The sequence below is a fragment of the Notolabrus celidotus genome, chromosome 19 (assembly GCF_009762535.1).
Source record: "Notolabrus celidotus isolate fNotCel1 chromosome 19, fNotCel1.pri, whole genome shotgun sequence".
NCBI classification, from domain to species: Eukaryota; Metazoa; Chordata; class Actinopteri; order Labriformes; family Labridae; genus Notolabrus; species Notolabrus celidotus.
Window position 1 is genome coordinate 13,239,603 of NC_048290.1, and position 18,307 is coordinate 13,257,909.

Sequence of the window (18,307 nt, forward strand, 5' to 3'; positions counted from 1 at the left end):
AGCCACTTGTGAAAAAACAATAACAATACTTAATAGATAAAGCCTCAAATTCCTCATGGCTAATATAAGGTGCAGCTCCATCACACTGGTGTACATATCTTCACCTGACAATAAGCCAAATAATCCCATTAGCCTTATTGCTGCTACCTGACACCTGATGTTGATATCAAGGGGAAGGGTAGAGTTTGGTCATATTGATCTTTCAACATCAGATTACCTAGCCCACAGATGACAGCGGAGAGTCAAACCTCATATAACCCAGTGTAACGAAGAACCAATTCCCTAAGGAGATGCTCCAGTATTGCTTTACCAATCACATTTTTAATATTTAAAGAATAATGAATAAAAAATCTTCAACCAATGTGCTTATGGTTTGGTTGTGTCCATCCTGTACCTGACCAAGACAGCAATATATTGTTTCTCACATGTCCACTGTATTTCAACAATCAATACCTGCATTTAAGTTATATATAAGATTGTAAATGACTAAACCTTTATTTGTGGTTACTTAATGCTGTTCAGTACAATATTGTCCAGTTCAGATAGCAAGATAATTCAAATCATTATCTTTCTTTAACTTGTACATTTAAGGTTTAATATTTCAACATTTTGTTCATAAACAAAAAACATAACCTCTAACAAACACCACCATTAACCTTCAGCTTACTCTTGCAATGTCTGTGCTTCCCAAGTTGACTTTATTTTATGCACATATATAGTTATTTATTTTCATGTCAGCCATAAGTATGCTAACGCTATAGCTTGCTAGTAATAACTCTAAAATCAGTCTTATCACTGTATTAAATAGCCATTATCTTAAAATCCACAGGGTGGCCTACATTGGATGACCTCAACACTTACTGCACAACTCAGATATGATCTGCCACATTCCCAGTCGAACTATGCTTAGTCCGTCAGTCAGAGGACACTGACACCAGCAGCTGCTTAATAATTGAGGTGTTGACAGTAGCTGTGCTTAATGAGCTAATTGCAGGGGATTAACCAGGGGTTAACTGGTCAAAAACAAGACAGCTTAATTAGTATTATGTGTCTTCTGTGATTCTCAACATGTGTTGGTCAGCATAAAATCTGTGGCATACGGTTTGTGACAAATCAATATTTACTGTATTTATGGAAATGCTCAGACAGCAGGGTGCTTCCATAAATCTCAGTCATGGAACAAATAGGCAAGTAATATTTAATTAAAAACACAAAAGAGAGAATAATTAAGAAAATCCAAACAAGTTTATTTACAAAAACAATACAGTATAAAGAATGATCAAGAGTCAGTAAAGAAGCACTGTGTTATATATCAACACCATTCAGCACACAGGCCAATTTTATTCCTTTTCCATTCTTGATTCACTTGTGGTTTTACATCTATTAAGTGGTCAAGCCAAAGGGTGTATTTAAATTTGTTGAACCTATGTCTGCTGTGCAATAGCACACAAAAAGTCTGAGTAGACAAAAGAAAGAGCATGTTTAAATCTAAAGCAAAATGATGTCCTTTGAATACTAAAGTAAAAATGGACAGCTGCACAGCCGAGCAGGAACACATAAGTGGCAAAAAAAAAAAGTACACAGTCTCTTTTGGAGTGTGCAACATACTGAAAGAGAAACCTGCACGGCAAGCTAGTGCTTGACAATTAATAAATTGAATTTCTACAGTTTTATGGGGAAGTAGTCCTACAAGTGTCCTAGCATCTCACAAAAAGGGTAGCAACCATTCTTCATTCTTTGATCATGCATCCCCTATTATAAAATGTACCTTAATCTGTCCATCGCTCTGTGGAAAAGTCTGTGTTTGTATCTTCAAAAGTATTGTGAACTTCCGTGGAGGCTGAAGTGTAAACATATCTTAGTGATCATTGAAGCAGGCACACACAAAGCCAAGTATAGAGTAAAGTCATGCAGAGCATTACATGGTTATGAATGGACTTTACAGTGAGACTTCACTAATTCCAGTAGATTATAGGCTGAGAAAAGCACAAGATTTTCTAAACCTTACAGAGTCTTAACCCTCTTCCGATTCAAGAGACAAACTAAGATTTAGTTTTGTATTTATGTATTAGAGATAAGCAAAACACAAAGGTGCATTGCATATCATATAGAGGGGGTTGTTTTCTTATAAGGCAGCATGGTTTTAAGACATGAATAACGAAGAGAGGCTGGGTGCTTACCATTGCTATATTTGCGAATTAGGTGGCCTAATTCGAAATTGTACATTATATTTTTCTGGCTGTTGTCAATATCCTCCATCTCATCTTTTCTTGCACACATTTTCTTAGCCAGAAACTTTGGAAGTATTTTTTTAATAGGAAAAAGAGAGTACCACTGATAACAGGCCATTTTTGTAGTATTTTGAAATATTCTCCCAGCAACTCTAGTGAATAAGAAATAGATTACAAAAGTAGACAACTGAATGTTACAAGTTCGTTTTTTTCCTTTTTTTTTTTTGAATATTAGCTTAATATCAAGTTGTTTTTTTTAACACAAACATTAAAAGCTGCCACAGCCACAGAGTGTCAGGGATAAAGAGAGAAGAGAAAGGAAATGAGGGGTCACAATACCCAGTGGGGCCCATTTCGGCGTAAATATCTGTGCAACGTTGAGTAGAAAACAACACCTCTGTACAGCAGAGCCACTAGAAAACTTCACAGAAACAACATCACTATGAAGACCACTTTTCACATTAAAAACAAGCATCCTGTGGTAAGATTCTGAGATAAACCTTTAAGGTTTTGATTGGCTACATAAAATAACTTAAATTTCACAATGAAAATCAAAGTAATGTTGGCTTTAAAGCAGGCAACCCTCAATGTGTTGTTGAAACAGAAAAAACGGAAGTGAACACAAGTGAAGACTAACTATCTTTTTAAATATTTGGCTAACAACCAGTACAATTTAACAGGTAAACCAGATTTGAAACAAATTTAAAATGAAAAATGTTGAGTTTCCACTTCAAAACAGATGATTTAGGGGATCACGTGCATTGCCCTGTGTGTACATTGATGATCCCACGTGTATGCATGTGAATAAAATTGAAAATTTCATGGGGCATCGCATGGAAGCCCGGCCTTGGCTTGACGTTATCATAGTAATGATGAGTGATAAAGATGCCAGAGGGGTTCATGGGGAATGCCCAAAAGCCATAAAGGTGGACTTCCTCGCACATCTCCAAGGCGGCTGTCACCAGCATCAGACCGCTGCTGAGGCGTTTGGCTCGGACACCCTGCACTGCCCAGAAACGCTGCACATTGAGGAGGTACTGCGGGTGGAAGAAGAACACGCCTCTCTGGGAGTCAAAGTCGTCCAGCATGTACTTGACTCTGAAAGATACATCAGTGTTACGGGTGTTGTAGAAGGCAGGAAGTACCACTGAGGAGTTCTCATAATTCTGTAGGACTTCATAAAACGGTCGCCGCCATTTCTCCAGCTTCTGAAATCTGCAGGGAAAGTGAAATGTGTGATTTTAAAAAGGCACAAGAGAAGGACTGAAAGACAGATTAAAAGAGAGACTATTGGATGTGATTTCTCAAATATTTGCAGTACCTCTCAGTAATAATACTTGGATTTACTGTCACCAGATCTGTTCTAGTGCCAACATCAGCGGTGTACTTCTCATTAATGGGTGGTATGTTGCACCTGCAAAAGAGAAATGCACCATAAAGGTCAGTTCAAATACTTTTGGTTTGACTTAGTAGACATGTTGGAGAGGCATTGTGTTGGGCTGCACAATAGATCAAGGAGAGAATAGCTGAGTCAGAGATGAGTATCTACCACATTTTAATAGACTTTTTTCTAAGCTCCTCTCCTCAACTTTGTATGTCTAATCATGACTTTCAAGCATTTCAGCTTTTAGCCAAGCCTATTAGATGAGTGTTGTCCTGTTTTTTTAATAGTGTTTTAATAGAAATGTGTGGTGTCCATTTAACATAACATTCTGCCAGCCATCAAATCAACTCTCAAACATCAGAGTCCCATTTTTGACGATGTTCATTCGACCATGATTGGTTAGGCAGCAGGGACTTTAAGAAAATATTCTGCAATAACCACTATGCAGTCCTTACATGAAAGAATTATACCCTGCATACCTGAACACAAAATCTGCTGAGTCAATTTCCTTTCCACATTTGCTGTTCTTGATGATACCACCATTTCCAATTACAGCACATTTCTTGTACTGGGATTTGGAATATGGCATATCCTGGATTAACAAAACAAAAAAAAAACATATTGTCAATTCCAAACTGACAGCATCAAAAGCTTTCAAATCAAATCAATCTCACACCTAGGGCTTGGCAATAATTTGATAATGATAATTATCGTGATATAATTTTTCTCAATATAAATCTAACACGTTTGATACAGTTTGATTTATTTAAACCTGTAATTGCACCCCCCAACCACTGGAAAGGAGGCGGTGCTAATGTGTCTTAAACGCTAACTGCCCCTCAACATTAGATAGAAGAAGAAGACGATATTGAACAGCCAATCATGTCACGGGGTAAGAAGTAGGCAGGCTTAAAGATGTTTGGAGCGTAATGTAAACACAGCTGAAACCAGTGACAGTGACAAGAAAACACAAAACCTACCAGCTCAAAGCAGCGTTAACTATTAACTCAATTCACCTAATTTCAGGATGTGGGTAAATAAATCTGACTATGCAAATAATCTCAACCTGAGAAGAATAAGAATCTACAAACTAGAACTTTACAAAAATCTCTTCTTACACAAAAGACCTGTTTCCTGTTAGCACTGTCAAAAATTATGGTTTCAAGAAGCTTATCAGAGAACTAAATCCAGATACAAGCTAACAAACCATCTTGTTTCTTCAACTTCAACTCGGGAGCAAAAATTTGAATTTAAATTAAATAATGATTTGATTTTTATTGTGATAATTATCGATATCGACTGATATGAAAAAAATGATCATGATAACAACTTTTCTAATATCGCCCAGCTCTACTCACACCTTAAGATTAGTAGAATTAAATCAATATATAAGAATAAAATTGCCAATATTGTGTAACATATCAAATCAGGCGGTGCACTCACATCTGGGAACATCTTGAAGACCTCGGTGGTGATGGGAAGGATACCACTTGTGTCTACCTCATATCTCAGCTTGGTCCCTGCAGGAGTGTTCCTCTTGGTGGTGAATAGAAAGGAGGGAGCATTACAGCAGCGAGACAAAGACATCCTGTAGGACATTAAGAAAAGAGTAGAGTTTATGTTTAAAAGACTTGACATTGGCTTCACCTCCTAATTGTTTGCTGGAAAAAGCAACTTCTGTAGCTATGTTTTAAATAATTGCCACATTCTAAAATTATTTTAGTATTATTCAAATCAACAGAACAGCACAGGAATATTGACTTTTGCCAAAACGTTAGCTTTCACATTTAGATCAACGTCACAAATTGAAGAAATGACTACATTTATTTTCCAACACACAACAATGAAAATAGTATGGTCTATTTACAACAAGGCTATGCATAGAGTCTATTTGTTTTCAAAACACCAATTATGTACGAAGAAATGTGGAATTTTACCAAACATAGTAATTTTACTGACATCTGTGGTCAATGAGATTCAATGCCTGCTCTACTCATAATAAAACTTAGTATAATACAATTTTTCATGATTAAGTTTCAGAGGAAAAGTGAAGAAACAATTCTAAGTATATTTTGAAGCCATTTAAAAACAACCTGAATATTTGCAGTTTTCAATGCAGATGTAATGTAGTCATGTATGAGATTAAAAAGGGTAGACAGATGTACATTTATTCTTCTAATGAAATGATCCGATACGGTGCGTTCCCATCTGTATAACAAAACAAAATAGAATGAAACAAAACAAACAAACAAAAACAACAAAACAACACAGTACAGTACAGTGAGATACAGTATGGTACAATAAGATTTGATACACCATAGGGAAATTTGTCTTGGACTCCAGCACTGCAAACTATTAGCATCAATAAATAGAAAGTACAATCAACAATCCACATACACAAAATACACATACTATTGACAAACACAAACACCTGATTGCACATTACCCACTTGATCCACATTATACACAATATCAATAAGGGAAAAAGTAGAACACCATGAAGCCATTGCGCAATCCATAAAACCTCAAGAAACATTAACATTTCAATGTGACTAACAGAGTAATGCTTACTTAAAATTGCTGGTTTCCTCCTTGTTCTGCTCCCACCTACACACCTGCAGGTTCCGCCATCTCTCAAACAGCTCTGATGTTTTCACCCTGCCAGACAGGAGAGACTTGTGGGATAAGGGAGGATACCCATGGCCAGTTATTTTCCGTTTGAAGTTTCTACAAGGGTGGTACATTGAAGAGACATCATCAAATTGAATAAACAAGACAAACAGGGTCAGATAATTACAGTGATTACTCCTCTGTGATGGGTGCCCTGATGCCATTGGATGTAGACTTCTCGATGCATAGACTTGGTTTCATTGAGAATGTCTGCAAATAGCTGCCCTTGAACTGACATCTCATTTGAGATGATTGGATGAAAGATGTGATTTGCTCTGGGAGGCTAGGTGACACCATTACATTGACTGTCAGGCAGAGTGACAGCAGCTGCTCTCTGCCTCGAACAGAGAGGCTCTTGGCTCTCCACTGAATGATCAGAATCAGTGGAGAGCCAAGAGCCTGGGCAGCCTGAGGGACATACATAAAAAAGGTCACTGGACAATGTTCATATTCAAACAACAGGAAATGTGCCCCTAAAATTTCCAAAAGCAAAACTGTCTCACTCTCTCTTGCAGTAAAAATACTGCTGTTGGTGGATATGCTATTTACAGTGTACTGTTGTTAAACTGGCAATTAAATAAGGGAGTGAAATTGATGTTTTGGGTTTTTTTTACAAGATGGACGCTGTGTTCTTGCCTTCCAGTTAGATAATAATTATAAAAAAAATAGAATATTCTGCAAATGCTGAAAGACAATATAATCAAATAAAGATGTGTATTAAATCTAAGACCTTGTGGACTATAAAAAGGAGTAAGTACAATCCTTAAACCCTAATCTAAATTCTATAATTGAAATTCCACAGATAATACATGTGCTTTAAAAGCATAGTGAATAACCCTAATTAACCCTCTGTCTATTTGACAATAGATACACTTTAATGTCTCTTCCATTCATATTTAAGTTTAGCTAGTAGCATGTCCCATGGTATTGTTGGTCAGTTTGGCCTCAACAGTCTGAAAATACCCAATTTTTGGACATTCATGATGTCAAGGGGATGAATCCTTCTCACAGTTGTGATCCCTTGACTTCTTCACCCGCAGTGTCTCACGGAGAGATATCGCAGGTCTTTTCTTCCTGCAGTTTTCAGACTATATAACCAATAATATACAGTATATATGTTGTAGATATGATTATTTTTTACCTCTTTAATTTTATATGCTCTTTATAGGCTCTTGTTTGCTTTATACTTTCTGCACTGTCTACTTTGCTGCTGTGACACTTGAATTTCCCCGTTGTGGGACGAGTAAAGGACTATCTTAACTTATCTTATCTTATCTTTCTCTAGTGCCTATTGACATTGGTGGTTTCACATGGAGCATCTCAACCCCCATTTGATGGGTTGTTGTGAAAGTTGGTATCCACATTCAAGATCCACTCAAAATAAGTTGTGATAACGTTGCAGACTTTTATGAGGTCTGTACTTTAAATATTCCAAACCTTTGCTACCAGATCAAATTCTTGCAAAGCCATTTACGTTGGATTCAGCATGCTAACATAGCCAAATAAATTAAAGATAGTTATCATAGTAAACCAAAATTACACTGCTAACTCCTGATTTACTTTATCTCTATATTTTAGCAAGCATGCTAGCCAGCATTTAGCCGACAGTTTGATGCAAGGCTTGAGTAAAGCATCACAGAGCAGCTAGCTAAGCGGTCTACTCGTAGCTAAATAGCATCAAAGTAACAAGGTTATTTAACAGGCTATTTTAATTTCTATATTAGCTTGTGTTCAAGTGTGGAGGTTATTTTCTCAATTGTTAAATGCAGTCTAATTTCCCAACATAAACCAAGTTAGAGACTCTCTTTACTTACCTCACAAAAGCTTGAGGATTACCTTCAGGGGAAAAGATGTTATTCCAAACAGGGTGTCCACAACAAGGGTTAGCTTCATCGTAATGAACACTTACATTGTCAAGACTTTGACGTCCATGATTTCCTGTCTGAGTTCCCTACATGCTGTTGAGTTGTATTCAAAAGATCCATCATAGTTTCCCAGATACCTGGAGAGACAGACACAGTCATCCTCTGCCTAAACCCTTATACACACACACATAAATGAACAAAATTCAGGTACAGCTAAAATCTAATATTTAAAAAAGTGTGAAAGAAAATAACTTACTCTAAAATATCTACAGACTAAATAAAAATACTAGAGTATCAGTAAAGCATTGTGGAATGACAAATGACGGATGTGATGGGCTGATTTAAGGCGTCACAAATAGGTTAGTAACAAACTGTTTCCTGGACACTTGCACCAGATTCTGTTGCATCTTAGTCTAAACCAATGTGATCTTTAACTTAAAAACATAATACCTCTCATAGTTTTACTTATTTAACTGGTAATGATGCAAACTTGTGCACTTTAATGCTGGTATCATATTACTTAAATGTATATGTATACTGTATCTGAAGGGGAAAAGGTTGTTGCTTCCAGTGTTTAAATGTTGGATAAATTTGGCTAGAGTAGAACTCAGTAGCTCATTTATTTCTGACTATGGGCATAAAAAAATACACAAATGTTCATGCAAACAGGTAATCACAATATGGAGACAATAACCTACACAACTTTATAATTGAGGAATTTTAACTTGGGTATGAGAGCATTTCTTTTAAATGGCAACAGTAACCAAAAGAACACAAAGACAATGTCTGAGTTTGGGTGTAATTGACAAAACGGTTCTATAGAGAGACGACTGAAAAGGATTCATCCTTGTTTTAAATTAATAACAAGTAACCATTTATTCATGGGTTTTCTTTTCTCATGATGCCTTATTTCTTGCAGCACAACATTGTATTTGCATGCAGCATCAGCGTCAGCGTGCAATCTGGATATATGTGTGTGAGGGTTAATGTTCAGGAATGCAGTGTGGGCTGTTTTGGATGAACATTTTTATTCTTACAAGAAGCAACAATCTGGAATTGATTTCTACTTTACAGAGGATTCAAGCCAGATAAAACATCACTTGAAGAAAAAAATAACTCATTCTCTTTTAGAATTAAAGTCAGACTCAAGAGGAATTAAAGACAACCATGCTCATATGGTCACAAGCTGGAGGTTTGTATGACCAGCTTAGTTTATTTTAGCCATCTTTAGATAGATGCTATCAATTTGCAATTATAAGGAAATTTGCTTACTTTAAGACTTTGTAATAAGATCTCAAGAAATCTAAATCATTGTAGCATTCAATACCACTTGTAGCCATAGGGGGTACTGTTTAGAAGTACACAATAGTATCATGCAGACAAGCCTTGTGCTTGTCAGTTAAAAATCTTTGTCTTATTGTACCATGTAGATCTTAATTTTATTTGTTTCAATTATAAATAAATAACTGTTAACCTCTAAGTGACAATGATCTCTTTAAAAGATACTTAATCAAAGTCTACTTTAAAAACTTTAACACTGCAAAAAATGCCCCAAAAAATAAAAGGCAGATTTGGAGGTAAACATAAATAAATGTAAATGTAAATTTAAGACCTTAATCTCAATTCTGACTGCCTTAAGTGGTTGATTCCTCTTTTGTAACTGAATATATAACTGTATAATAAGTATAACATTAAAAAGCCTTGGCGCTTGCTTTCTTTTTAGCTTGCATGCAAATAAAACAGTGTTCATCTTGCAGTATGAGGCAATAACCAGGCATTAAATCATTTCAGCCAAATGATTTTGTCTAATTGTCAATATTTTTGCACCCAGGGGGGTTCTCTCTTTGAGCTCAGATCTATACCTTTCCTATTAGGATTGGGCAGAGGGCCTAGAACTTGCAGAGTCATCTGTCTCTGGCTGCATTTGATAACATTTTAATAACATTAAATAAATATTTTATTCAGTAACCATGTCTAAAAATATACCCTTTTACCCCCTAGATACTTCTGAGTATTGAAAGCTCTAAACATTATCATATCTGTTTGAAATGTACTGTATGTGTATAATGCTCTGGTGAACGTCAGGTGACTTAATGCAGTGTGCAATGTGTGTTTGTCAGAATGAGTGTTATTTTTGGTCACATCAGATATCATATAGACATCAGATAGTGTGGCATTTCTGGAGATGGATAATATTAAAACATATTACCTGTGGCTGTGGATGTAAATGAGGCAAGTTAAAAAATTAACTATGACGGTAATAAAAGAACACAACGAGCCATACAATGGAGGGATGCATTAAAGGAACAAGATGCTGGGATGAAATAGTACAAATAAGGAACAATGAAACTGGTTGTCTACATCCACCTGATGATGCAGTGTATTTCTGAGGTTTATAGGGTTGATCTGACACTTTAAACAAGGATATTCATGCTTGCTTTAGCTAAGATGATGAAACCTTTGCAAGTGTTCTCTGTTCAGTTGTAAAAGCAAGACAATAAATCACTCATCGAGATGAACTTCATCTCGTAGGGCATGTCAGGTTAACCGTACAATGCTGGTTCAAAACCAGTCCAGGAAGAGTAGACTAATGAGGATTTGTAGCTTTAAATGGGAGACAAATCTGGCAAATTCCTGTTTTATTTTAACAGGGTAAAGTTAAGAAGAAAAGGGAGTAAATCCAGGTTGCAGAGAGAGACAATGCAGATGTGAGAAGGGGAGATAGGGGGGAGCATAGAGAAAGTGTCCACACTATGTACATGGCATACACACAGAGCTGTGCAAAACACATGAGACACAGGTTGAGGAGGACAAGGCATTTGGAAATGGGGTGCTGGATGGGACACAGAGGTACGAGGAGAAGCCAGTACATCAGAAGGAGACCGAGGTTTTATATACCAGCTTCTGGAGGGAGGGAATGTAAGGTGTCAGGGGTCTGGGGGTCAAGGTGAACGGGATCAGACAACATGCAAGAGCAAATCTGAAAGTGCAACCACCACTGAAAATATGAGTTTATACCTTTCAAAACTAATGAAAAACAAAGAGGCATTCCTGGGTTTCTGTGAGAATTACTTTTAAAAAATGCCTTCAAACTGGCCTACCTTTGAGGGCGTTTTTTTTTCTTCTTAATATCAGCTAGGCAGGGTGTGACTATTACGGAGATCTGTGAATCTGGCTGAAAATTCTGACGGAAACATCTGTCAACATGCAGACAGGTTAAGTTAGATTTAAATGTGCGATGTAATCAGTCCTGTGAAATATTACCAACCCCGGCTATCCTCCTTTACAATATAACAAATGTATAAATGAATAAACCTGCAGATTTCAACACAAGAAGAGTAAAATAGTGTTGCAGCTTTTGTTTACTGAAGAAACTGGTGGGTAAAATCAGCTTCCCAGTCCATGCATGCAGGGCTGGGTCATCACTATGATGGATATGAAACTTATTCTGTCTTTCATTCTATCTTTCTCTCTCTCACACACACACTCTCTTTTCTCAGAGGTGTTATGCAACAAAAGTACCTTTTCCTTCCATTTCTGGCAGGCTTCACAGCTCCGTCATCCGAGAAATTAACAGGACCGGTCCAATTTCCTGTCTCGTCCCCTTTGAGTCGGCTAAACTGTTGCGCACTAGTAAAAAAATGAGTCAGTTTATTTGGGATTTATTGTCCTTATTGTGCAAATTTGAAACACACAAACAACCAAACCTATGTGCCCATTCATTAAAACTCAAACGGACACATTCACACACATGCATACAGCTTTCTGGATTCAGGAAAAAAAAAAAACAGTACAGTCAGTCACTAAAAGTGGTAGGAATGTTTCCTGTTGATGACATCATGGTCTGAATGATTCATTTATGCTCTTTTTGGCCCGATGCCACCATCCAGAGTGTGATTCAAACATTCACACTGCAATACTGGCCAGCAGGAGTGTTAGACTTGTAGTTCAATTTATTGAAGTAACAGTAATTTAAGGGAGGAACAATCATTGCCAACGTTGCTGTAAATGTCAAATTACTTTCAAGGAAGAGATGCCAACAGTTTGGGCCAAGATGGGATCGTATAAAAAAGCTGATTTAGCCCAGATGTTACTGTTAACAAGATTTATACAGACACAAAAACAAAGAATGGGAGTCAAAAATTCAGATTTTTATCTGGAGAGTAGAAGAACTATGGGGTGCCATTTGTAAAGTTGTGCACACCGAAAATAACAGCAACATTTCTCCACATTTAGCTCCAAAACATCACAAAAATGTAGAGTGAGGCTTTGGATATACAGGGGATTTGGGTGTTTTAATGAGATTTTGTTCATGTTAAAAACATATTTAGCTAAATGTAGCTAAACTCACCAAGACTCAGATGTTACACCTTCATTTGTCAACAAACTTGGAGTTCATATCTTCACATACCAAAGGTTGCACGGCTTCTTTCAAGTCTGATTATTATGCAAGTATTCATGGGTGACTCATTTCACTGAGTGCTCTTAGGTTGTTTAGCTGAATTCAGCCAGCAAACTAAGCCCAAAGGACCTTTATGGGTGCATTATGTGCTGGAGCATTCATCAATCAGGGGACTCATGTCAATACTGATCCACAGGCACATTTGGCTTCTCTGAGTACTACTTCAACATCTCAACAACACTTTGCAAGCGGCTGCAGAACAGGACAGCCTGTAAAATGAGAGATGTAATGAGAGGACAGCTGCTTATTGTACAGAGAAGATAACCAAACAAGCATAATTTAGTTGATCTTTGAGTTGATCATGACTGAAACTAATGCCAATTAAAAGCTTTACTTCAATCTAGAATGATGTCAGTGATTAATATTTTATAGAGATTTTACAATAAACATATGTTCCAATGTTGTAATGACCAATAAAACTTGAATTGGTGCCTTGTGACTTATTTTTACTCCAGTCTCTTCAATCTAAGGAGCCCATTTGTCTCCATAAACTGAATTAAGGGCTAAATTCAGACAGTAATCACAGTATTAGTCCAGACAAACAACAGACACAAGAGTTTCTGTGCTCCGATTCTGCCCCGAGCATCGTTAATAGGACTTGGAAGCAGTAACTACTTTTAGACTATTCGATTATTGGAGGGTTTTTTTCCTTTGACTCAGATGTCCATTTAGTAGGCTACGTTACTGGCATTTCCTGTAACCACTAAAGTATACTTAATATCGGTACATACTTAGTTTACAGATGCTTATGATAAACGTTTGTAATCTCGTCTTGATCTTTTTCTTGTTTCCTGAAAATTTGAATTTTTACCACAGAGTCTCCCCTATAAATAGTCTTGGTCCTTATATTATTAACGAGTAGTTCTTTGTGCATCTATACCTATATTTTATTACCTGGCTGTCTTCATGATCTTCCGGTTGTCTAAGATGCTTGATTCTGATTGGTCCAAACTAGAGATGTACATTTCAAGTATTTTCCGTGATCGATCTTTGGAAATGTTAACGATTGATTATCGATTAATCATTCCCTACATCAAAATTTCCTTCAGGACACAATGAATATAACTCACGGTATTGAATAGCTATGGATCATATTGAGGCGTACAAAATGTAAAATGCTGAATATCAACGTGTGGAGCAGGCTCATAATCTCCGCGAACATACAGTCATAAAAGTGAAGACCTGGACTACAACATTTGGATTTACTGCAACTAAAGAACTGAACAGAAACATATCTTATACTCAGAGTGTCCAGTTTTCAGCCTACTTGTTCTTATTGAGAAAAATAAGCATGTGCAGGTGCTCAGGATTTAGCCGAGAGCGCAACCGGCTCATAATCAGTCCGGCGGCGTAGAAAAAAAGCGCTCGTGGAGACCTGTCACACAGCCGCAGACCCCAGCTGAGCGTCTCCGCTGTGCGCAACACCTTTAGCAGCTGACTCACATCAAAACATGCTTTAAGCTTAAAACACCTCCCTGATAGCTGAACGAAGTATGAGACAACATGATGTTTGTTCCACGTGATATAAAATCAAAACAAAACAAAATTGTTCGAGTAAGTTCTTAACAATCAATTAATTGATACTTGATTAATTGTGAACATCCCTAGTCCAATCCCCTTGACAACCCCTTATTAACTGGTGGGTTAATAACTTTCACTAACATGAGCAACACCAGAGTCAAACTGATCACACGTCATGTCAAATCAATCCACGGAAAAGAGTTCAGGTACATTATGCTTCTGCTTGTTGACTCCAAAGACCGTAAGGTGTGGTAAAACCGTTAGCTTCCATTAGCATCATATTTGGTAAACAATGTGGCTAAAACTTAGCTTTGGTTAGCATGCTAAATTGGCAGGCTATGGATGTTTGCATGTTGGATCCTGTCCAGCAATTTCAGCAATGGCAGCGGAGCAGGTGAGAGCCACTTAATGTTGGACCCTGTACAAACATACAGGGTGGTCAAGACCCCTTTGCAAATAACAACCTGCTAACCATACATTATCCCTTACATAGCCATACAGCTCATACAGGTACCATCAAAAAGCGCTGCTCCAAATTGGGGTTTTGGACGCAATGCAGAACACATCAACAAGTGCTCCTTAAGAGTCACAGGCACATATGTCTTCTGGCTTGGTTATTAAATTGTTAATATATGAATAATTGCAGCTTCCAAGCAAAACATTTTATGAGTATTGATTTGCTTGTTTAAGCTTCTAGGTTATTTTTTGTTTTGTTTTCATTTTTTCATATCACCTAAATTTGGGGAGGAAAAGCTAATTTGAGGCCTATCTTTTAAAGTGGCTTTCCATTAGGTGTCATTTTATAGCCTTAATCCAATCTTTCCCTTTTATTTCATTTTTTTTTAAATATTTTGTTATCTAAGGTGTTTATGTACTCAGTACAATGGGAAAGCATTGTCACATTCACCTGACAAGTCCAGTAATAAATCCTATTTCAAGAAAAACAATAATGCTTGTAATGACTAAAAATATCTAGTTTCTTGAAATAAGATGTAATATGCAAGATATATTTTGATTTGACATTTTAAGAGTATGTAAAAAGTAAAAGAGTATTTTTAGACATTGCTCACATCAAGTCAAATATAGTTTAAAATGAATGTCATCCCTCAGAAGTCTCACTCATCTAACAAGCTTCCCTGTCATTTGATACTCTTACATCCTTCACAATTCCATCCTAGTGTGGGTTAAAGCAGGGAGGGAGCTGATTCATTTGACACTCATTAATGTGTGGCCAGAGAAACTCAAAACCACAACATAGCTCGTCTTAAATATGATGAAACATCAAAACAGTTTCTTCTTATGTTTTCTAAGCACCCAAATGCCTCCTCTGCTGCAGATGGAGCCTTGGTGTTTCTGGAAGACACACAGCCTGATAAGCTCCCTGCCAGCATGAGCTTGTGTTTAGTGCTGGGAAGATGCTGGGTGTGGTCACAACCCATGTGGACAACAACTTCTGCCTGTTTTTGCCTAAAGTGAAATCCAAAATGACGTCATCTCTCTCACACACATGCAAGCACAGTCATTTATTAGTCTCTCTCTCTCTCTCCTTCCTCTCTCTTTCTCCCCCACTTGCAGTGAGGTGTGTGCAGACAGACTGTAGCAAAATGGCCGCCACTGAGCCCACTGCTCTCTGTTTTTGCAGCTTTCCATTCCCCCCCTCTTTCTCTCTCTCTCTTGCAGGATGAGAGCAAAGTGAGGGCACAGGCGAGAGATAGGTGCATGTGTGTGTGTCAGCGTTTGAATTCATGCATCTCAGCTGCTGAGATCAGGATGCCATGAATCCACATTGAGTTCTTAGTCAGACCAGCCCAGCAGGGTGTCAAGGGGAGGGGGTTAGCTGTGGGCACATTGCAACACATGTATGTTTGCTTTGAGTAAGCATACATGTGCTGTGTGTCAAATATCTGGAGGTGGGGGGTTACGTTTTCTGATTGATGCTTTTTTCTAGAAGGATTTGTGAGATCCAAACCACCTAAAGATCAAACATCCCGGCTTCTCATCATCTGCTCGTCTCACACTGAAATTTGTCTCAGGACGAAAAAGAAAAGGGGGCCAGCTCATTGGAGAAATGGGTATTTAAATGGGATAAGATGTTTGCAAAAAGGAGATTTTCAAGACTTCCATATGAGGGAGATAAATCTTGTAGCAGAGGTATTATAAAACACAGCTCTGCAGAGGCTGAGTGCACTCAGTGCAGCCTGTGAATATGATTTATTCAACAGGGACCAGTAAGAAATACACATCATCTGTAGTGTGTTTCTCTCTATAACCATCAGCAGCAGCTCTGCTAGTGATCAGCTGCATTCTGCTAATCTGATGCCTATGTAAGATGTAGGCTAAGACCAGTCAAGAAGGCTGAAAATTAAAAAAAAAAAGATCTTTGGGAAAAGAAAGGGAAAAAACATTACCATACACAGCTGGAGCACTGTGTATGGTATGAATGTGATGCTGCATTTTCTAAGAAAATATCGAAAAACAAATCTAATGGAAACTGTTTCTATGCCACTGGAGAAAAAGATGGATGGTTAATTGCTATTGTTCTTGCCCAGCCATTAAAGCATTCCCCCCATGCACCCCAAACATAGTATAGTTAACACAGACTGTACTGAACAATTGATCATTTATTTTGTTGTTCATTAACTGGGAGCATTTTTCTCACATGAAACGACTATGGGCACATGCTTTTCAATATTACCCTTACAGTGTGTACAAATCTGTCCCAGGCCTGCGCTTTGATTTCCTCTTGTCACTTAGAATCAAACAGAAATAACCAACACTTACCTCTTAATGTAGTTTTTCCCATAAAGAATCTGCTGCAATAGTGTGACGAGTCCAAATGCACAAATAAATATAAAACAAAGTGATCTATTGCCAAGTATGTCTTTACCCGACGATGGGTCGGCGTATCCCATTCTTTTTCGCAGCATCCAGGGCTAACGGTGACACCCGGTTAGGTGTCTCTCTCCGCTGCATTCAGGACCATGAGCGCCGCTGCCTTTTTGTACCTGCTGGACAGCACATTGTCCATCACCTTCTCTAGGCTACTTTCCTGCTCTCATACCGCAGCATCGTGGTGCTGAATGAAAAGCATCGCAGACTGCGATCTTAATTGCAAACCATTCAGGGTCTAAATTCAGCTAAATTGATATTTGACCTTTAATTCGAAAACGCACGGGTGTTGCAAAAGACAACGTCCTAGTGCAGATTTAAAAAATGCATGTGAAGATGTTGTGTTCTCGTCGGTGAGGTGCAGTCCCTCGATTGGATGAGAGCAATGCAGATTATCCCTAAATTACGAGCTTCGGTGAGTATTTGCGCATAAATAAATGTTCCTCGAGGTACACCAAGCAAAGGCAGATCGATGTCAAACGCGGTTTTGTAATTTTTTTTAGATTAAAGCTACAAGGCTACGAGCTGCGACAGAGGAAAAAACACAACCTCCATGCTTCATCTCAAATCTGAGCGAGGCTGCGTGACTGAAATGCAGGAGGGGGGAGGAGGAGGGTGCGCCTTTTCTCAGCCTAGCAGTAGGGTGTGCGCTGCGTTTCATTCAGACATAGGTGCTCCTTACTCAGCCAAAACCCCAAGGTCAAACGCTCCGAAAAGAGGATGCACCTCAACAGAGGCATATACATTTAAAAAAAAACAATCTAATTCTCTTAGTTTTTCTGGAAAATCCACGAGGCATGCCTCTAAACGGCAGATTGCATAACGTGGAAACACACTGCACTAAGATTTCTGTATAAATGATGATGCTCCAGTATATTTTCCAGGATGAAAGGTTGATAGCCGCCTCAGTGGATAAGTAGTTTCCTTTGTACAATTGGTGATTTTATCGATTGCAACACATAACAAGGTCATACTAAAAATGTTTAAGCCTTGCGTTGCATTGCATTGCATTATCACTACTGAAACCTTTTTAATACTGCCTGTAATTACTGCTATTTAATCTTAATTCCATCTGTAACATTGTATATATCTAAATTGTATTTTTATCTTTATTTATCTATTTTTATTTTATTTTATTTTATTTTATTTTATTTTATTTTATTTTATTTTATTTTACTTACTGTAACTTCTTCTTGATTGTACTTATGTCTGGGTTGCTGTAACAACTGAATTCCCCCCCATCAATAAAGTAATATCTTATCTTATCACTACAGAGTATAGGGAA

The 18,307-nt window shown here is 37.7% G+C and overlaps 1 protein-coding gene across 11 annotated transcripts; it reads right to left on the reverse strand.

Annotated features, from left to right (window-relative positions):
- Nucleotides 1–1,226: 1,226 nt before the first annotated feature.
- Nucleotides 1,227–17,635, reverse strand: st8sia5 (ST8 alpha-N-acetyl-neuraminide alpha-2,8-sialyltransferase 5). 11 transcript variants are annotated; one of them, XM_034708895.1, is made up of 10 exons: nt 16,915–17,635; nt 11,673–11,780; nt 11,252–11,347; nt 8,195–8,287; nt 6,187–6,342; nt 5,059–5,203; nt 4,095–4,207; nt 3,553–3,645; nt 3,377–3,446; nt 1,227–3,268 (listed from the first exon to the last, which is right to left on the reverse strand). In XM_034708895.1, the coding sequence occupies exons 1-10, from the start codon at nt 17,058–17,060 to the stop codon at nt 2,984–2,986; spliced, it is 1,305 nt and encodes a 434-aa protein (XP_034564786.1). In that variant the 5' UTR covers nt 17,061–17,635; the 3' UTR covers nt 1,227–2,983. The 11 variants fall into 11 exon arrangements, with proteins under 11 accessions (XP_034564786.1, XP_034564784.1, XP_034564783.1 ...); XM_034708893.1 differs by having other exon boundaries at nt 1,227–3,446; nt 17,021–17,629; XM_034708892.1 differs by having other exon boundaries at nt 1,227–3,446; nt 16,915–17,628.
- Nucleotides 17,636–18,307: the final 672 nt, after the last annotated feature.